Source organism: Pelodiscus sinensis, chromosome 29 (genome assembly GCF_052426305.1).
Source record: "Pelodiscus sinensis isolate ZL-2025 chromosome 29, ASM5242630v1, whole genome shotgun sequence".
NCBI lineage: Eukaryota > Metazoa > Chordata > Testudines > Trionychidae > Pelodiscus > Pelodiscus sinensis.
Genome location: NC_143080.1, coordinates 6,268,152 through 6,287,095, shown reverse-complemented (window position 1 = coordinate 6,287,095; position 18,944 = coordinate 6,268,152). Strand labels below are relative to the sequence as shown.

General features: G+C 52.9%; 1 protein-coding gene across 1 annotated transcript in view; it reads left to right on the top strand.

Moving 5' to 3' along the window:
- DNAJC7 (DnaJ heat shock protein family (Hsp40) member C7) overlaps positions 1-17,614 on the top strand; it is a 31,102-nt gene extending 13,488 nt beyond the window's left edge. Inside the window, exons 2-14 of the mRNA XM_075911567.2 lie at positions 4,430-4,518; positions 4,993-5,117; positions 5,209-5,322; positions 7,266-7,340; positions 8,881-8,999; positions 9,415-9,568; positions 10,853-11,017; positions 12,693-12,784; positions 14,049-14,122; positions 15,349-15,495; positions 15,777-15,929; positions 16,424-16,486; positions 17,315-17,614. Of these exons, the coding sequence (XP_075767682.1) occupies positions 4,430-4,518; positions 4,993-5,117; positions 5,209-5,322; positions 7,266-7,340; positions 8,881-8,999; positions 9,415-9,568; positions 10,853-11,017; positions 12,693-12,784; positions 14,049-14,122; positions 15,349-15,495; positions 15,777-15,929; positions 16,424-16,486; positions 17,315-17,352 (1,408 nt within the window). The 3' untranslated portion in view covers positions 17,353-17,614. The remainder of the gene's footprint in view (positions 1-4,429; positions 4,519-4,992; positions 5,118-5,208; positions 5,323-7,265; positions 7,341-8,880; positions 9,000-9,414; positions 9,569-10,852; positions 11,018-12,692; positions 12,785-14,048; positions 14,123-15,348; positions 15,496-15,776; positions 15,930-16,423; positions 16,487-17,314) is intronic.
- Positions 17,615-18,944: the final 1,330 nt, after the last annotated feature.

The following is an 18,944-nucleotide window of genomic DNA, read 5'->3' as shown; positions in this document are numbered from 1 at the left end:
GATAGGTGCCCTGCGCCATTGTAAATGCGGGCCGAGTACGTAAGTCGGGGTTTTTTTGGCTCCTTTCACACTTAAAAAAATGGCCATAAGTGTGGGGGTTCACAACTTGTGCTGTCTTAAGGCGGGGGTTTCCTGTACCTAGACTTTAGTAAAGCATTTGATACGGTCTCGCTGACCTTCTTATCGATAAACTAGGGAAGCACAACCTAGATGGGGCTACTATAAGGTGGGTGCATAACTGGCTGGATAACCGTTCTCAGAGCGTAATTCTTAATGGTTAACAATCCTGCTGGAAGGGTATAACAACTGTTTTGGGACCAATTCTGTTAAGTCTTCAACCATTTAGATATCGGCATAAAGAGATTGCTTATTAAGTTTGCAGATGTTAATTTAATCTGCTGGGAGGGGTTGCAAGTGCTTTGGAGGACAGGGTCACAATTCAAAATGATCTGGACAGACTGAAGAAATGGTCTGCGGTAAATAGGATGAAGTTTAAAAGGACAAATGCAAAGTACTCCACTTAGGAAGGAACAATCAGTTTCACACAGAGAGAATGGGAAACAGCAGTCTAGGAAGAAGTACTGCAGAAAGGGACCTACCTATGGGTCATAGTGGACCACAAGCTGAATGGGTCAACAGTGTGACACTGTTGCAAAAAAAGCAAACATGATTCTGGAATGTATTAGCAAGAGTGCTGTGAGAGAGACCGGAGAAGTCATTTTTCTTCTTTATTATGTGCTGATTAGGCCTCAGTTGGAGTATAGTGTCCAGTTCTGGGCACCACATTTCACGAAAGAAGTGGAAAAATTGGAGAAGGTCCAGAGAAGAGAAACAATAATAATTAAGTGCTAGGAAACATGGCCTATGAGGGAAGACTGAAAGAATTGGGCCTGTTTAGTTTGGAAAAGACTGAGAGGGGACATGAGAGCAGCTTTCAAGTACCTGAAAGGGTGTTACAAGGAGGAGGGAGAAAAATTGATTTCCTTGACCTCTGAGGATAGGACAAGAAGCAATGGGTTTAAATTGCAGTAAGGGAGGTTTAGGCTGGAAATTAGGAAAAACTTCCTGTCTGGGTGGTTAAACACTGGAATAAATTGCCCAGGGAGGTTGTGGTATCTCCATCACTGGAAATATTTAAGAGCAGATTAGATAGACCTCTATCAGGGATCCTGTCAGGCAGGGGACTGGACTTGATGGCCTCTTGAAGTCCCTTGCAGTTCTAGGATTCTGTATTTCAGTTGGGACTCACAGACTGTCATTTACTGTGTCTCTCCGACAGCTAGCACAAAGGGGTCCAACAGTGTAAATGTGAAATCATAGGCTCTGGACCAGCAGGTCTGTGGTTTTATGACCTGCCAGGCCTCCTCTAACGCTCCTGGGTGTTGGCATGCTGCCTCTGTAAAGTTGTGGTTGTAATGGACTCTGATTTGGCCATAATGTGAGCCAGCCCGTGTTTGAGAACAGCTGTCCTGGCCCATATGCATCGTAGCGATGGCTCTGCAGAGTGACCCCTACCCTTTCCCTGGCCAGGGTGTCATGAATGTGAAATCGCTGCTTTCCAGAGCTCACTCGATGTCTTGGCACCGCTTCAGTCGCACCCAAGATCTCAAAAAACGACATAAGTTCCGAGCCACGTGCTGGTCCAGGGGTGCCGGGTGTTCGGAGCCTGAGCCACGCAACCTTTTTGTAAATTGTAGAGTTTTAAAAATAAAAGGGAACCAAATGTAAAACCTGCTCGTCCCTTCCTTGATAAACGAGACCAGCGGTGCGGAATGTTGCGGGGGTTGGAGCCACTGACCCAAGAAAAACCAGTTGGGGGCCACACACAAGTGAGAAGCAAAAAAAATCCCCAACTGCAGCTTGACTGACATGGCCCCCAGCGGAGAAGCAGAAAGATGCTCCCCACATTCCCTTCCCACATCTGAGCCATGGGGGCCCAGGATAGTATATTTTGTGTGCTCCAGCCGCACTGTGAGACGGTGGAGGAGCTGGAGTGTCACCGTGGGCTCCCCAAGGTGGGGTGGGGGGAGCTCCTAGCTCCTCGGGGATCAGGTCCAGACAAGCTGGGGGCTGCATCTGTCCCCTCGGCCTTAGGTTCTACATCCCTGGACTAAACTCTTAGCTCTTCAAGATAGGGCTCATGCCTTCCTATGAGTTTCTGTATAGCTGGGGTGTCCAACATGTGGCTATTTGGCCGCTTGCGTGTGGCTAGTTGGTTATAGCTGTAGCCGCTGTAGTGGCTTCTGCTTCAGAATGGGTTAGACGCTGCAGGTGTATAGCTTGTAGTGCAAAGGGGCTTGATCCAGGCCTCTGGGCACTACCCCAAAGCAGACAGTGATAGTAGAAATTGCCTGCGTTCACCAGCAATAAAATTGGTTGTTCAGCTTTGTGCCTGCCGTGGAGTTGCAGGAGGAGGGCGGGGACGGATGTAACGTCTCCTTGGACTGCCTGTCCTGTCCATCTGGCGTGTTAACGCTCTTTCACAGGTACGTCTGCCTTGGACTTCACAACAAATCGCTGTCTGAGCAGAATCCCAGGAAGGCCCCAAAGGAAATTTCCCTGGTTTCTGTAACTCTCTGGGTTATTGGAAAGTGGGGCATCTCGGCTCAGGGGGGCTCTGCTGCGAGCTGAGCATTTGAGACAGGCAGGCTGGAATGTCCCCTTAACTATTTTAGTCCTTCAGCCTTTCTCTCATTGCTGCTGTGAATTCTGTCTAGGGAGCTGCTGGCTGACCTTTCCTCTGTGAGAAGGAAAGTGTCTTATGCTAGATGACGAGTGTGCTAAGGAAGGAGTTGCTGCCGTGTGCAATAATACCTGTGGCTGGGCTAGCCCAGGGTAATGGCTCTCCATACCTAAACTCCGTGCTGGGCTGGAGTCAAAGTCGCGCTGTCTCCCTAATGTGGTTTTGATCATTAATTATGTACGCTATAGACTTCCCACACACCCCATTGCTCGACTTCTGAAGTCCGTGTCCCGTCTCTCTTCTCCGCACACACACACCCCGGCGCGCGGAGATGTTTGAGAGGTGCCTATGTTATGGGGGTTACAATTCGGGAGGGCTGTGGGAACCAGATGATTTTATCCCTGGGCTGATTGAAATATGTCCCAGCTCAGGGTGAGTTGATACTTTTCAGCCCTCCCTCTCCTTGCCATTTTACCTGCTAAAGGACATAGAAAGGGAAACCAAACCATTCCAGATCCTTGGACCTGAGGGTGGGAAGCCCTGGGAGCCAAACTCCCGAAAGACCAGTGCGTAGCCACTACTAGCTGCTCAGGTTTGTCGGTGTCCTGCTGAGAGATGCTGCTGCTTTGGAGAAGCCGTGCTGGGTGGGAGAGTGGGTAGCCCTCCTGACAGGCCTTGGTACGACCTCGCAGCTGGCATGTGGGAGAAGGAGCGTCTGTACGCGTTAAGACAGGCTGTTTCAGCAGCAGATGCAGTGACAGGGCCCAGTTTGGTCTAGGGTTGGGAATGGTTAACCGCTTACACCAGGGTTAACTCTGGCCCGCCCACAGCCAAGGGCTGCTCCAGTTTGGCTGGTGCAGCCCCTGCCTGCTGCAGTGGGGACTCGCCCACCCGCCCTTTCCTTTCATTGGTGAACCGATTAAACAGTATGGTTATCCGGTTAATCAATTCAGTGGGATTTTCCATCCCTGGTTTGGTCTGATTGCACTTCACGGCCGCGTTCCCTCATAGGAGGGCGGATGGGGGGCTCCCGGGCTGCCCTGCTAGCATGATGGGCTGGAAGGTGGGTGCCATTAATTCTGGTTTTCTGACAGCTCAGGCTGAGGGCTCTGCTTTCAGGCACTTGTGCGGAGATGCCTCCAACTGAACGTTGCACATTTCCGGGGATTTAAAACTCTGCCCCTGCAGTCAGGCCTGTAGCTGGGCCTGCTCTCGGGCAGTGCTGAGCTCCTGCCAGGCACCCTCCGTGCCCGCTGACCTCTGCTGTGGGCCGGCTTGTGCTCTGTGGATGCTTCTGACACGTGCGCAGCATCTTCCGTTTGTGCTGATTCCGAGTGCAGGGGGGGTGCTCAGCACCAGGCAGGGTCAGACCGATCGACGCGGTGAAAGCATCCGTCGTGTTCTTGGATTCTGAGAAGTCTGGAGAAAACCTCCTAGGTTCAGTCTGCATCCGCGGGGCCGGGTTCGGAGCTGGGCGGAGCTACACTTAGGGCAGAGATGGTCTGAATCAGCATGAACGCCATTCATCCTTGGCTGGCCCTAGCTCAGCGTGGAGTAGCCAGCCGTCCCTGGACATATTCCAGCATCTGGCAGTCACCTGAACATGGGGAGCCCTCTTTCCCCACAAGCATCATCTATGGGGGGATTTACTAGTGGCCGGGCAGGCCAGCATTAGAGCTGCCTGTATCCAGCCCCTTGGTGGTGGCCCGTCAGTGCGTGTCTCACTGGGATATTTTACTCTTTCAGAGAAGCAGAGTCTTTCAAGGAACAAGGAAATGCTTATTATGCCAAGAAAGACTACAACGAAGCGTACAACTACTACACAAAAGCCATAGGTGAGAGCGACTGGCTGTGAGTGTTCCCTGGCTCGCCGAACCCAACTTGTAACTCCTAGTGGGTTGTGGATGTAAATAAACCTGCGTATCGGTTCGCTCGCACGGCTGATGGCACCTGGGTCCCAGTGGCACAGGTGTGCTCGATGTGCAAGATCTGGGCTGCTCTCGGGACGTGACACTTTGTTTGCCTCTGTCCCGGCCGGGCTGTTTGATTCTCATCTCCTTAGGGTTAATCACTGCACAGTGCAGCATGCTAGGCGCTTTCTAGCACGCTTGTACAAGGGAACACCAATCCCCAGGGCCCTCTAGGTGCCCCTAACTATCAGTGGCAGACTCCAGGTAACTTTTAAGCTGCTTGGGCAAGGTATAAACTTGCAAGCAGGGAATATGATTTTGAGCCTAGTGAGCTTATAATTTACTCGGTGTACACCCTGTGGATGGCACTGACTAGGGTTGCGGTGGTGTTTTCTCCAGACGCATGTCCTAACAATGCCAGTTACTATGGCAACAGAGCAGCTACCCTCATGATGTTGGGGAAGTTCCGGGAAGCGCTGGGAGACGCCCAACAGTCGGTCAGATTGGACGATACCTTTGTACGGGTAGGTGACCGGCCAGTCCGGGTGTCGCTGTTACTGGCCTTTGAAAATCCCGTGCTCCAATTATTGCTGCTCATTTCTGCCTGTTTCTCAGGGACATCTACGGGAAGGGAAATGTCACCTCTCTCTCGGGAATGCCATGGCCGCCGCCCGCTGCTTCCAACGAGTTCTAGAACTGGATCGCACAAACCCTCAGGCACAGCAAGAGGTAAGAACCCCTCTGAGATCTAAATATCCCATCCTGGGGGCTGTAATTCAGTGGCTGTCCTAACCACACGTCCCTCTTGCTAGGGCAGTGCGGCCTAGCAGCCAGAATGTAGAAATGGGAGCAGGCCCCATGGGTTGGGGATTGAGGCAGGGGTAGGGAGACCTGGGCCCTCCCTACTCCACTGGGTCCCAGTCCAGAGTCCTAACAGCGGTGGTGTGATCCACCACAAATTTGGTGAGGCATCCTTCCACAACACACCATGTTCCTTGGGTCTAGTCTCCCACCCTGGGCCACTTCCTACCCGTCTCCACCAGCGTCCTTCCTCCATATCCTCTGCAGTGTGTCTAGTGTCTTGCTGGCTGGTCTCCTGGTCTGGTCCCACTAGTGGATCACCTCCAGGAGCCCTGCCTGTACCTCCTTCCTCCTCGGCAGCCAGCCTCGATTGAGTCTCTTTCCAGGCTTTCATACTTGGGCTGTAGTCTGAACATGCCCAGCAGGATTGCGGGGGTGGGACTTCGGCATTTGACATGGTCTCACGTGACTGTCTTATCAATAAACTAGGGGAACCCAACCTACAAGGGTGCTACAACTGGCTGGATATCCGTGCTCAGAGAGCAGTTGTTAGTGGTTCACAGTCATACTGGAAGGGCATAACAAGTGGGGTTCTGCAGGGGTCTGTTTTGGGACCTCTTCTGTTCAACGATTTAGATGACGGCATACAGAGTATGATTATTAAGTCTGTAGATGATACCAAGGTGGCAGGCGTTGCAAGTGCTTTGGAGGATGGTCATAATTCAAAATGATCTGGACAAACTAGAGAAATGGTCTGAGGCAAATAGGATGATGTTTAATAAGGACAAATGCAAAGGACTCCTCTTAGGAAGGAGCAATCAGTTTGACACATACAGAACAGGAAGTGATTGTCTAGAATGGAGTACTGCTGAAAGGGATCTAGAGGTCATAGTAGACCACAAGTTAAACATGAGTCAACAGTGCAACGTGATTCTGGGAGGCATTAACAGGAGTGTTGCGAGCAAGGCACAAGAAGTCATTCTTCTGCTCTACTATGCACTGATTAGGCCCCAGTTGGAGTACTGGGCACCACATTTCAAAAAAGATGAGGAGAAACTGGAGAAGGTCTAGAGAAGAGTAACAAAAATTATTAAAGGTCTAGAAAAATGAGCTATGAGGGAAGACTGAAAGAACTGGGCCTTTAGTTTAGAAAAGAGAAGACTGAGAGAGGACATGAGAGCCGTTTAAGTAAAAAAAAGGTTCTCCTCGGCCTCTGAGGGTAGGACGAGAAGCAATGGGCTTAAATTGCCACAAGGGAGGTTTAGGTTGGACAATAGGAAAAAGTTCCTACCTGTCAGGGGGGTTAAACACGGGAATAAATTGCCTAGGGAGGTTGTGGAATCTCCATCACTGGAGATATTTAAGAGCAGGTTCAATAGGCATCTATCAGGGGTGATCTTGATGGTGCTTGGTCCTGCCGTGAGAGCAGGGGACTGGACTCGACCTCTCGAGATCCCTTCCAGTTCTAGGATTCTATGATTCTAGAGCCATCTGCTTCTTCAGCCAGGTGAGCCTAGTTAAGCCTTGCTTCCCCTGTGTGGGGCTAGTAGACCCCATCACAGCCCCATGGGGGTTAGTAGTGACTAGATGGTGTCACTTGGGGGGAGCGGTGACATGAATTGGAGGTTCTCAGACCAGGTTTTAGCAGACTGATGGCCATACTGCAAAATGGCTTCCACATGCCCTCTCCTTGGTGGAGAGGCCAGGGACGGGGGTGGTGTGGGAGCCAGATGGGCTCTCGCCACCAGAGACGTGGCAACCCAGGTCAGTGGCTGGGGCTGCTCTGATAACCGAGGGCTGGCCGGTTTAAATGCCATCCGATGGTGCGGAGCAGTTGAGAGGAAGCCCGACCGTGCCTTCCTTTCTTTCAGTTGACGAATGCGAATACTTTGCTGGAATACGAGAGAATAGCGGAAATCGATTTTGAGAAACGGGATTTCAGGAAGGTAAAATGACCGTGGATCTTGTGTTGCCTTATGACCAGAAAATGTGCTCTGGCTGGCTCCGCAGGAAACTGGCCCTCGGCGGGAGTGGGGGAGAAGGCATCCCGCAGCCAAATCCTGCCAGCATCTCTCCCTTGTGGTACATGTAAGCTGCCTTGTGCAGGTGCCGGAGCTATGCTGATCTAGCACCGAACCAGCCAAGTGGCCTGGCATGAATCCATCCTCTGAGCTCTGTTAGCCGCAGGCTAGGCTGGGTACTGCCTGGGGACGTTACTCATCAGATGAGATTCTCAGCAGCCGGACCGCAAATGTCTGTCCCCAAACCGCTCCCCAGGGTCCATATTCCCAGAGCAGGAGGCTCCCTGCTGGTGTTAAAGGAATAAAGGGGGAATGTCGGTCAGCCTCCTGGGCCTTTCCAAGCTTCTCCTGGGCGGGGGGCGTCTGTCTCAAGGAGAGTCGCAGTGAAATCTGAAAGACCCATCTGTCCTCAGACACCCACATGCGACTTGCCCCAACTGCAGTCCCCTTCAGGGGATGTATGGGAGGTCAGGGCTTGGCATGGGCAGGAGATCGTCTCCATCACTTCCGGCTCCCGGGCACTGTTCAGGAGCGGGTGCAGGAGGCGAGGCGTGGAGCCCAGGCACTAGATTCTGTAATGGTAAATCCCAGCTCTGCCTCCTCTGATTGTCCTGCTGGGCCAGCTGCTCTTCACAATCTGGATGTTGTATTCAGGAATAACTCGGCCTGTGTCTCCGTCCCTCACGTCTCCCATCTCGCTTCGCAAGGGAGGTTGGCATGAAACAAAACCGTTGTTTCTGGAGAGCTGCCCCATGTCCTTCCCCACCCAGAAGGCTCGATCTGTAGCAGCTCGGTGCTCCCCACAGCAACTAATTGTGATGTCACAAACGAGGGACTAAGAGCCGGCCCCGGGAGCAGATGAACCGGAGTGGAACAATGCTCCCGTTCTATTGCAGCTGTCCCCACCGGAGAACCCAGAGCTGGAACAGACCCGTTAGATCACCCAGTCAGGCCAGTGCAGCTTCCCTCCGAGCTGGCCTCTTGAGCTTTGTTCATGCCAATTTTGGGTGACTCTGTCGATTGAGTTTCTTCCTCTTCCCATCCTTCCTAGCCATAGCCATGGGGAGGGAGGAGACATGCAAGAAACCTAGAAGCATAATTGTCTGTCTCATAGGGTTTCCGTAGTGCCTATTGCAATAGTATCAGAGGGCTTGAAAGGGCCGGTTTTGTCGATTGCTGTCCATCGGGCACTCCGTGGGCCTTCGGTGTATGCGTGTGGTGCTTGGGTACCTCAGAGATGGGATAATTAGAAGTACAGACGAGCTGCAGTCTTCACAAATGAGGGGCCTTTAGACCCCCCCCCCCCACACGTGGGGGAGACTCTTGCGAACGCAGGTGTCTGGGTCGGCAGGGCTCAGTCCGCAGATCCGTCTGCCGTCCAAGGTGGTGCAGTGTCAGCCCCATCTCTCAGTCCTGGCCCTTGGCTGTTCACTGGGTCCCCACTGGCTTTTTCTCCTTTCACTAGGTCGTGTTCTGCATGGACCGTGCTTTGGAGTTCGCCCCTGGCTGTCATCGGTTCAAAATCCTCAAGGCTGAATGTTTGGCGCTGCTGGGTCGCTATCCAGAAGCACAGTCGGTAGCTAGGTAGGAGCCCGGCGGGGCTATGGTGCCCCGGTGTCCCACCAGTGCTAGCCAGCACACTTCAGCACAGAGTGAACGTATTCAGCCTAGTTAGAAAGCCCTGGGAGGCGGGGTTGTGATGGAAATGCCCATGTCCTACCGTAAGTTCCTCCCACAGTGCAAAGGGTGGTTGAGAGAGAGGCTCAAATTCCACCTCCTGCGAGTTAGTCTAACTAAGGCCACCTCCTTACAAACCTGCTGGGTTTCCCAGCACGTCGCTCGCAGGCTTGTCGGCGTTTCCCGGTGCAGCCCTTCCCGCCGTGGGCTTGGGAACGCAGCTCCCGCCAGGCGGAGTGAGGCTGTTCCGGCTGGTTACAAGGAAGCGGCATCTCGAAGGTGCTTCGACGTGATTCTGAGTGTGTGTGTCTGGCCGTTCCAGCGACATCCTACGGCTGGACTCCACGAACGCCGACGCCCTGTACGTCCGAGGGCTTTGCCTTTACTATGAAGACTGCATCGAGAAGGCCGTGCAGTTCTTCGTCCAGGCGCTCAGGATGGCTCCTGACCACGAGAAGGCGTGTCTTGCCTGCCGAGTGAGTACTGGCGGCCAGGGCAAGGCCGGGGAGCCAGGGCTCGCCCATAACTAATCAGTCCTGCCCTGTTTCCTGCTGTCCTTTCCTCTGCTCTCGTAGAGGTGTTAAACCTGCACGAAGCTGCAGGAGCAGCATCAGGTCCTTCCTGAATTCTGCTGTCTGCTTCCCCAGAGGGATGGAAAAGAGCAGTCGATTAGTCGACTACCCGATAAGCCTAGACTCACCAGGTAGCCACGTCGACGGCCCACATTCTGCCCCTTGCTGTCTCTATAGAGGCAGCAGTGTGTGGGGAGGGGGGGGTGCGCCAAGGGAGGAGAAGCAGCCACTGTCTGCAGGGGGTCCCAACTCCCCGCTGGGACCCCTCATGGACAAGGGCTGCTGGACGCAGTGCAAGCTGCTTGCGTGTCCGGCTCTTACTACATTTAAAACTGCAGAGCCATCGCAGGGGTAGCTCCTTTGAGCACCTTATCGACCAATCGCGCAGTCGATACCATTTGTATCAGCTACGCCATTACCCAGTTACCCGCCTCTTAACATCCTTCCTTCCCTATGGAGCAGCCACGGCCAGACCTCGCCAGTCTGCAGGCTGCCCCTCCTGCCTGTTCTCTGGCCCGAGAAGGGCTCTCACACCGCAGTTCTGGACACTAAGTTGCCAGCCTCTGATTCCAGTGAAGCCTAACGTAGGCTGTCAAAATGTGATGATCTACAGCAGAGGTGGGGAGTCTGTGTCCCCTGGCTGGTCTGGATCCGGCTCCTGAGGCTCTTGGCTCCCCCCCAGCATTGGGGGGCCTGTGCTGGCACTCCAGCCCCCTCACTATCCCACCATGGGGCTAGAGCACACAAAATCTGCTTGTTTAGGGGTCAGCAGCCCCCGACCCAAAGGTTCCTCACCCTGATCTACAGCTTGACTTCCGTTTAAGTGTTTTTCCTCTCGAGTTCCTGCCCCGTCCTCTCTTCTCCAGTCGAGTTCCTCTTCGCCCACCTTTTCAGGCAACACAACGCTGGATAAGCTGAAACATGCTGGCTTCCTTCCTGTCCTAAGACAGCTGTTTCCTTCCCTGCTGTGTTCTGCCCCTGAGCCTTTGACCGTCCCCTCTTGCCATGGGGAATGGCCGAGGCTGGCTCTGCCTCTTTCTTGGCAACTGTCTCTGCAGAGAGGAGCCAGGGTGGTTGGGGACGGTGTTTGAAAGCAAGTTAGAACATGGCTCTTGGGATCCGGGAGCCTGGTGCTTGGATGTTGTCTCTTGCGGGTCTGGGCTCACCCCGGGGCGCTTTCTCTTTCAGAATGCCAAAGCACTTAAAGCGAAGAAGGAAGATGGAAATAAAGCATTTAAAGAAGGCAATTACAAACTAGCATATGAACTGTACACAGAGGCACTGGGGATAGACCCAAATAACATAAAAACAAATGCCAAACTCTACTGTAACCGGGGGACGGTTAATTCAAAGGTAAGACCCAGGCAGCATTACAGGTGGGCGTTCGTCCCGGGAGCTCAAGGCACTCCCCAGATATAAACTGCCTCGCCGTGGAGGAGAACCCATGGGATACAGCCGAGGGACCCTTCGTTCCAGAACGAGGCATGGTGCCAAATTTCTCTTTTGTTTAAGCTGGTTTGGTGGCGCTTCTCCATCCCTGCTGGGCTGCCCCGTCCCCTAGTACTGCCGGCGTGGAGTAGGGTTCACGCTCGCGTGCGTAGGTGCTGACCCGAACAGCAGGGGACACAACTGTCCCTAAGCCGGGGAAGGGGAGGAGAGGGGTGTGCTGGGTCTTAGAGCCCCTTCTTCACGGAGTTCTTTACTCCCATCCTGAGAACGAGGAGACGTCAGCGCCCACAGATGGAGTATTGTTCTTCGTTCCATTGGAAAAGAAAAGTCCAAAGCCCAGGTGCCCCTGCCAGATGATCCAAAAAACTAGCACAGGAGTTACCAAATGTCTGTCTGTCTGTCTCACTCACACACACCCTCGCCCCCCCCCCCCCCCCCCCGGACCGGCACAGCTGGAAATCCCATCCTTAACTGCCTCCTCATTCACAGATGCCTACTCAAACAGATGGGCGTGGAAGCAGGCCCTGGTGTCTGTCTCCCCATGGGAGTGGGGAGTCAGATCTGGCTGCAGTGGGCATTGCGTGTGGAGGAGGGGTCCACGCCTGACAACTGGGACCCCTTGTATTGCCTTAGCGTTGGCCCATTTGGAATCCTGCCTGGGAATTAGTCTGGGACCCAGGCTCACCCCCTCTGCCTGCCCATCCCCCTCCCCTTTCCTACGCACTTCTAGGAAGCAGCAGTGGCTGGTAGGGATGTGAAATATCGGTTAATTGAATAGTCGAGTAACCGCATGAATTCTTATTGGTTAGTCGACTTTCTACAGTCCCCATGGGCAGCCAGTGCGCTCCAGCCTCGCTCCCAGGGAGCCCCTGCCACTGCACTGCTGCGAGGCAGCAGCGTGGGGGGCCTGGCCAGAGCTGGTCGGTGAGGGGATCCAGTTTGCAAACCAGATCCCCTCGAGGACTGGCTGTCGGTCGCCCTGTGCTGCTGCCTCTGATACAGCCTGTTCAGGGAGGGTCTGAGCTCCCGGACCCAGCGTGAGCCGGAACTGAGCGGGGCTGCCTGCCCGCCCGGCTCCTAATACACTTGAAATGCAGAGCTTCCCCGGGGTAGGTCGCAGACCTGTCGCAAGCCAGGACTAAGCTGGGCTGCTGCTAAAAAATGTCCTGGCGGGGGTGGGGAATGCGTGTAGTCTCTAGTATTAACCTATAGGCTTTTGCTTATCGGTGAATCGACTCCACTCTTCCATCCCTCGTGGGTGGCTGATAAAATAAATGTGCCGCTTCTGTAAGTGCAGCCCGAGTTCCAGTCGCTCTCGTTCTGCGCTAGGGGTGGGGTGCACAGGGGCTCTGTATCCTTCCCAGGCAGGGAGCCCCCCTCCACGCTGCTCCCCGGCCGGGTGCAGGCAGTTCTACAAGGGGATGTGCCAGAGAGATGCAGAGCCATGGATTTGTGGCTTTCGTGTTGCATGGGCTGCGTAGCTCCATCTCTGCAGCTTCCGTGTAAATCGTATTGAAATCCCCTCCTCTCCCCCCGCCCCCCGGGGGATGCACGAGTAACCATGTGCCTGGCTTTGTAGCTTAGGAAACTAGAAGACGCAATAGAGGACTGCACGAACGCAATAAAACTGGACGACACGTATATCAAAGCCTACCTGCGGAGAGCACAGTGGTAAGCAGCCCGTGGCCGTGAGCGCGCCGGGGGGGTTCGGGTGGGGGGCTGGCCGCTGGCAGCATTGTCATCGGGCAGAGCTGAGCCGAGTTACGTGGGGACGAAAGGCAGTGTCTTAGGACAGCGGGGTGTGAACGCAAGCTCCTCTTGGAGCCAGGTGTGTGTATGGTGGCGCCGTTGTGGGCCTGATGCTGCCAGTCACCGTTGGCCGGGGCTTGTTCTTATTCGTAACTGGCTACTTAAGCAACGTCCTGGTCCCAGAGTGGCTGAACTCTCACTCCGTTAGCCTGGCTTTAGGAGCCCGCTGTGACCGGGAGAGGGGGGGGGGCGCTGGTTCCTGGGTGGGCTCTGACCGAGGGCCAGTGTGTCTCTTCCGGGGACACTGCTGCCCTGCCCTGGGCGCGGGTCTCTGCCCCTGCTGTGATTGGCGCCTGGGGACGAGGCGTAGCGGACACTGACACGGGGCATCCTGCTGCAGTGATGCTGCTGCTAGGAGAGCTGGCTGCCCTTGCGCCATGCGGTCTCGGGCTCAGGGCTTGCTGCACAGAGACCAGTTTTAATGTCTTCAGTGGCCTCTGCCAGAAACCCTGCGTGTCCCTTGCCCTGGGGCCTGGGGTTTCTCCTGGGCTGTGGCAGGGATTCCTGGTTGCTTACTCGGCTGAAAGTGCCACTGGGGGCCTCCTGTCTGATTTCTCCAAGTTCAAATGCACGATGGTTTGCTTTACGTTGGCTCCTCGCCCCCACCTCCCTGGGACTCGGTGACCTCCGGTAACAGGGCAGTGGGACGGGTGTGTGAGCCGAGAACAGCTGCCATGGACCGCTCTGAGAGCCTGGGGCACTGAACGAACTGTCTCGTCACTCGCAACAGCCCTGAGCCACGAACTAGTGCCTGACTCTGCGTCCGTTTCCTGGAATTCCCAGGGCCTGCGGGTAATTCCTGGAGGAGCAATGCTATCCTAGGACTTGCTAGGATTCGTCCTGCCCAGTGAGATGGCAGGTGCATGCCGGGGCATAGTCTGCCAGGGCTTCCTTTGCGGGTTACCTCTGAGGAACACAGGTGGCTGGGCTCAGAGCCCTCATCCGCGCCCTTTGCATCCCACCTCGGGCTCTTCCTAGCAATCGCCTCTATTTTTGCAGGTCCTTTGTGCCCCTCTTTCCCTCAATAGTTCTGTCCCTCCAGGAGTCTCATCACTTAACCCCTGCTGCTGCCGTTTTTGGTAGGCTCTGTGAACTCTGCTACGGTAACAGCTGTTTCCTTGCCTAGTTACATGGACACAGAACAATATGAAGATGCTGTGAGGGACTATGAAAAAGTTTACCAGACAGAGAAAACGAAAGGTGAGAGCGTTGGCCCTGCCTATCCGTCCACACAGCCTGCCCCTCGACAGACATGTTTCGGCTTTGGTTTTTCTTGTAAGACAGGAGCGCTGGGAAACACTGTGCATTGCCATTGTACGTGCTGATCTTGGCCCCCTCTCGCTTTATTGCTGCCCCTGGCTTTGTATGGAAAATCCCCAGAAGCTCTGGGACCACCGCCTAACAGAATGGTGTGAGTTTGTTCTCTCCTAGTGTTGGGAGAGTAGGGGTAAAGCTTGGGTTAGTGGTTGGCACCGGACTGAGATCTAGAATAGCAGGGGGATGGAGGTCAGTTCCTGGCTCTGCCACAAACTCAGCATCCTTGGGCAAGTTACTTGATCGCTCTGTACCTCGGTTTCCCATGAGTGAAAGTGTGAATGGTAACACATCTCCATCTCCCAGGGGAATGGAGGCTAAATTAACATCGAAGAGTTGCTTGGGTCCTGTAGCGATCTAGAACTGCCTGGATTTTGCTACATGTGAACCTGTTCCGTGGCAAGGAAGGCATGAACATGTCTCCAGTTCGGTGGATCAGTTGATCTGTAGCAGCAGGGCTACAGTGCTGCACAGGGCGGGCAGATGTTTGGTGAAGGGTTTAGTTAAACATTATGGTGTTGACTCTTGGGGAGCAGCCAAAGGTGTTTTTAAGCCTGGTGCTCATGGAAACGGGTGCAAGAAGAACATGAGCATTGGATTGGCTTGGGCTGGAATTTTCAAAGACCCAGAGTTGGGTGCCCACGTGCCCTTGAGTGAGCAATTCAGACTTCTCTGGAGTCCTGGCTTTCAATGACCCACCCGTCAGAGCAGGCTCGGAAGTGCCACGGCTGAGCACAAGGGTCTCCTCTGTTCTCAAAGATTAAAAAAGTGGCTTTGTCCTCCAGGGCACTGCCCTTCAAGTTGAAGCAGCACTTGATGGATGGGTTGGCTTGGAGATTGCCGCTAGAGTAACATGAAGGGATGGTTGTGTGAGGGGATTGGCCAAAATCTAACATGCAGACGCCTAAGAGGTCACTTCTGCCTGTGTAGTTCCTTGGGCCTGTTTCCCAAACCCATGGGCTATAAGTATCCGGCCGTAAGTGCACATACATGAACGGAACAGTCTTTATTGTGGGGGCAGCGAAACAAACCATCCGTTCTCGAACGATGCTTTCCTTCTCTCGCTACGGGTGATGAGAGGCGCTTTCCTTCTGCATTGCTCTTCTTTCTAGAACACAAGCAATTCCTAAAGAATGCCCAGGTGGAACTGAAAAAGAGCAAAAGGAAAGACTACTATAAAATCCTCGGGGTGGACAAAAACGCCTCCGAAGACGAGATCAAGAAAGCCTATAGGAAACGGGCGCTCATGCATCACCCAGGTAGAGAACTGGTTTCTGCCAACCGCATGCAGCTTGCTACTTTGAGTTTTCGGAGAGCAGAAGTCAATGGAAGAGAGAATTTCGGAGGAAACGTTTTCTCAGTCTCCTGATTTCCCCCTCTCCCCCCTGCACTGTGTTGTTTGAATTTCTGAATGACTGCTTCAGCAGAATGAGCATGGGAGGGGGACACGCAAAAGCTGACGGGTGCCTGGGATGTATAGTGTCTTTCAGCTGCCCGTGGCACCCAGTGACCATTTCTGTCCCATCTCTTTGCCCGTTAGACCGGCACAGCGGGGCGAGCGCAGAAATACAGAAGGAAGAGGAGAAGAAGTTTAAAGAAGTTGGAGAGGCCTTCACCATCCTATCGGATCCCAAGAAGAAGGCACGCTACGACAGTGGGCAGGATCTGGAGGAGGATGGCATGAACATGGGAGGTGAGTGAGCCCACAAGCGGACGAGCCTTTTCAAAGGAAGGACGTCTGCTCTGCCTTCTCCTCTGGAGGAGCTATTCCTTCCTTGGCTTGTATTCGATGCCTGCTAACATGGACAACTCGCTGTCTCCCACGGCGACACATTGATGGGGTGACGCTGTGTTGGTACTCGGGTGGGAGGAGCCACTTGAGGGCTTCCCTAGCTGTGGGTGATTCAGCAGGTGGCAACTTTGTCGGGACCGAGGCTGTAGCCAGTGAGCTACACTCTAGCTCAACGGTTACTCTTTTTGCCTGTCTGGCTGCTGACTCCAGTAGTCAGCTCTCTGCCCAAGCCCCGAGGCAGCGCGGCTCACTGCTGCTGCATTTCCATGGTGGAGAAAGCGGGCAGTATAGGCACAGTGTGTGGATCCATCGGTAATGGGCTTTAGGATCCTTTCTTTAAAAGATTATAGAGAGAAGCAGCCTCTCTAACTTACCACTCTCTTCTCCCACTGTAGATTTTGATGCTAACAATATTTTCAAGGCTTTCTTTGGTGGGCCAGGCAACTTCAGTTTTGAAGGTAGGTGACATGTCAGTCCACCAGCACGAGAAATGTGAGGGCTGTTCATCTATGGGCCGGTAACATTAATGTCCCAGCAGTTAGCCAGTGGTTAAAAGGGTTAGTTTGATTTCACTGCTTACGTGTTGTGTGCCAGCGCAGAAGGCGTGGTCTGCGACATGCACCAGTCGATTGCTGCTTCTGGGGCCTATGTAGAGAAAAGCTTCCCCCTCGAGGTGTGAGAGAACTTGGCACTAACAGTGTTCTGTTGCTGAGAGAGGGGCTTGGCTGTCACTCATGCATGCACCCGCTGTGTCACTGAATCTGGTAAGGAGGGTGTCTGGTCAGACGCATCACATAGCTAGCGTCGACTGTCTCCAGTTAGACACACAGACTCCCGGGAGCCTTCGGGAGGGCCCAACCCAGTGTCACTGCGTTGCAAATGCTGTTCTGCTCCACACTACGCATCCTGATGCATGGTCAGCTCACCAGATGGCAAGCCTTTTGGCACAGGGGTGGCTTGCACAGTGCTGAACATCTGGTTGGCACTTACCCAGCATTAATACAACCCATGGGAGAAACTCACAGACCTCTGACCTGGGAGGAGTCTTGCTTGCTAATCATTCTGGCCCTCGCAATCCCTTCTCCAGGGTCCGTTAACCGATCAGCACGGCCCCTGTGCCAGTGTTCCTCAGTGTCCCTATCGGTGCGTCTGAATTAGGCTGCCCAAAGCCCATCCCTTGTGTGTGTCTGTTAAAGGGCTGCCTACGTGTCCAGCGCTCCACGGCTTCTTCACGAGCTTTGTTCGGGAGACTCGCCAGCCCTAATAGTTCTCGCTTTCTCTTCCAGCTTCTGGGCCAGGAAATTTCTTTTTCCAGTTTGGCTAAAATGAAACTATACAAACAACAGACACTCCTGACATGCTTGTTTTAACCTCGAATATGGACATAAATTAGACTCCTGCCTTCATCATGTCTCATTGTACTTAGAGCAGTTTCATTTTCTCGGTTGGAGACCTCTCTGTTGTGTGCTTTGTGTGAGAAGAGGAAACCAGCACTGAAGAGAGGGGGCGGGGGAAGGCTTGTGAATTTTGTTTTACTGTTAACTTTATTACAAAAATAAAATGTTTTGAATCTTTTGGTCCCTCCATGCTGGCCCATGTGTTCAGACTGTTGAGACTTCCTCCAGGGTCCTGTTGCTAGAGACCCAGCTTGTCAGGAGGGTGAAATGTCTATGGCTCTTTTTGGTTTGTTCCTGAATACAGGATGGCACCATGTCAGAGTTTCTGTGACCCCATTTTTACTTGTAAGGAATTGAATTGTAGCGAGGTTTTTGTAACATCCAAGCAGCTACATCCCGTTGGCCAGCTGCCGTTCTGTTTGCCGGGGCGGTAGGAGTATGTACACCTGCGCATTAATTTAAATGGCAAATAATGATCTTAATATTTTCATACTGGAAAGAAATCTTTCTTCAGACTTCTGGGAGCAGCTGACATGAGAACTCCCTATGGTGCAGATTAAAAATAAGTATTTTAAATGCTTCTACTCCAAGACTCCCTGTCTTTAAGCGGCTATTTAATTTGGTCTGGGATGAATTTATTTTCGTTTCTTCTCTCTTATAATTAAGTCACTTGTTCATTTCATTGCAGCATCTGTGCTAAAACAAGGTTTTGCCAGGTGGGATGGGTTTGTTTCTATGGATTGATTTGTTTCTGCTCTCTAAAAACACCCTCTGTTTTACCATATTGCAAATCCATAATGTGGGCTACCTGTTTCCCACTTTTAAAAATTGCATATTTGAAGAATGGCTGCTCTGTGCGCACGGTGACCTTTTTGGTAACGTTTACAGAAATCGATGTCTGGTTTTAATGCAACACCGTTGTGTGAGTTTTAAATGGCATTCAAAGTATTTTACAAGCCCCCAGCAACAAAGAAATTCCAAGTTATGGCAGAAACTCTTGGACTGACAGCGCATGACTTGCCTGACTTGCCTCGCTGCCAGTGTAGGTGATCTGTGGATGACCGAAAGCCAGAGTTGCATGCTGACACACGATCCCGAACTTAGAATTGATGTGCTTCTCTAGTGTTGCCTGACTTTGCACTAATACTGCTTATTGTTGTTTACTGTGGATCTGGGGTCAGACCCTGCTGTTAGCTATGAGGGGTATATATCTTTGCAGAATAATTCCTTTTTCCATATAGTAAAGAGCTCATGTAAGTAGAACCATCTTCACTAAATGGATACTCCATCCAAGTCAAATACCGTCAGTAAAGTAGTTTTGGAGCTTTTCATGGTACCCTATATCTGATGGGGTTTTCAATGGCCTTTACTGGGGATGCGGAGTTTGTGTTTGTAGGAAGTCACTGGATGATTGCTAGATGAATGCTGCCTGGTACTGGCCCAAAGAGAGCCAAACTTTTTGAGGCAGAGTCTTCTGTGATGGTGCTAAGCTGCTGTTGGAGACAGTTGAAAAGCTTCA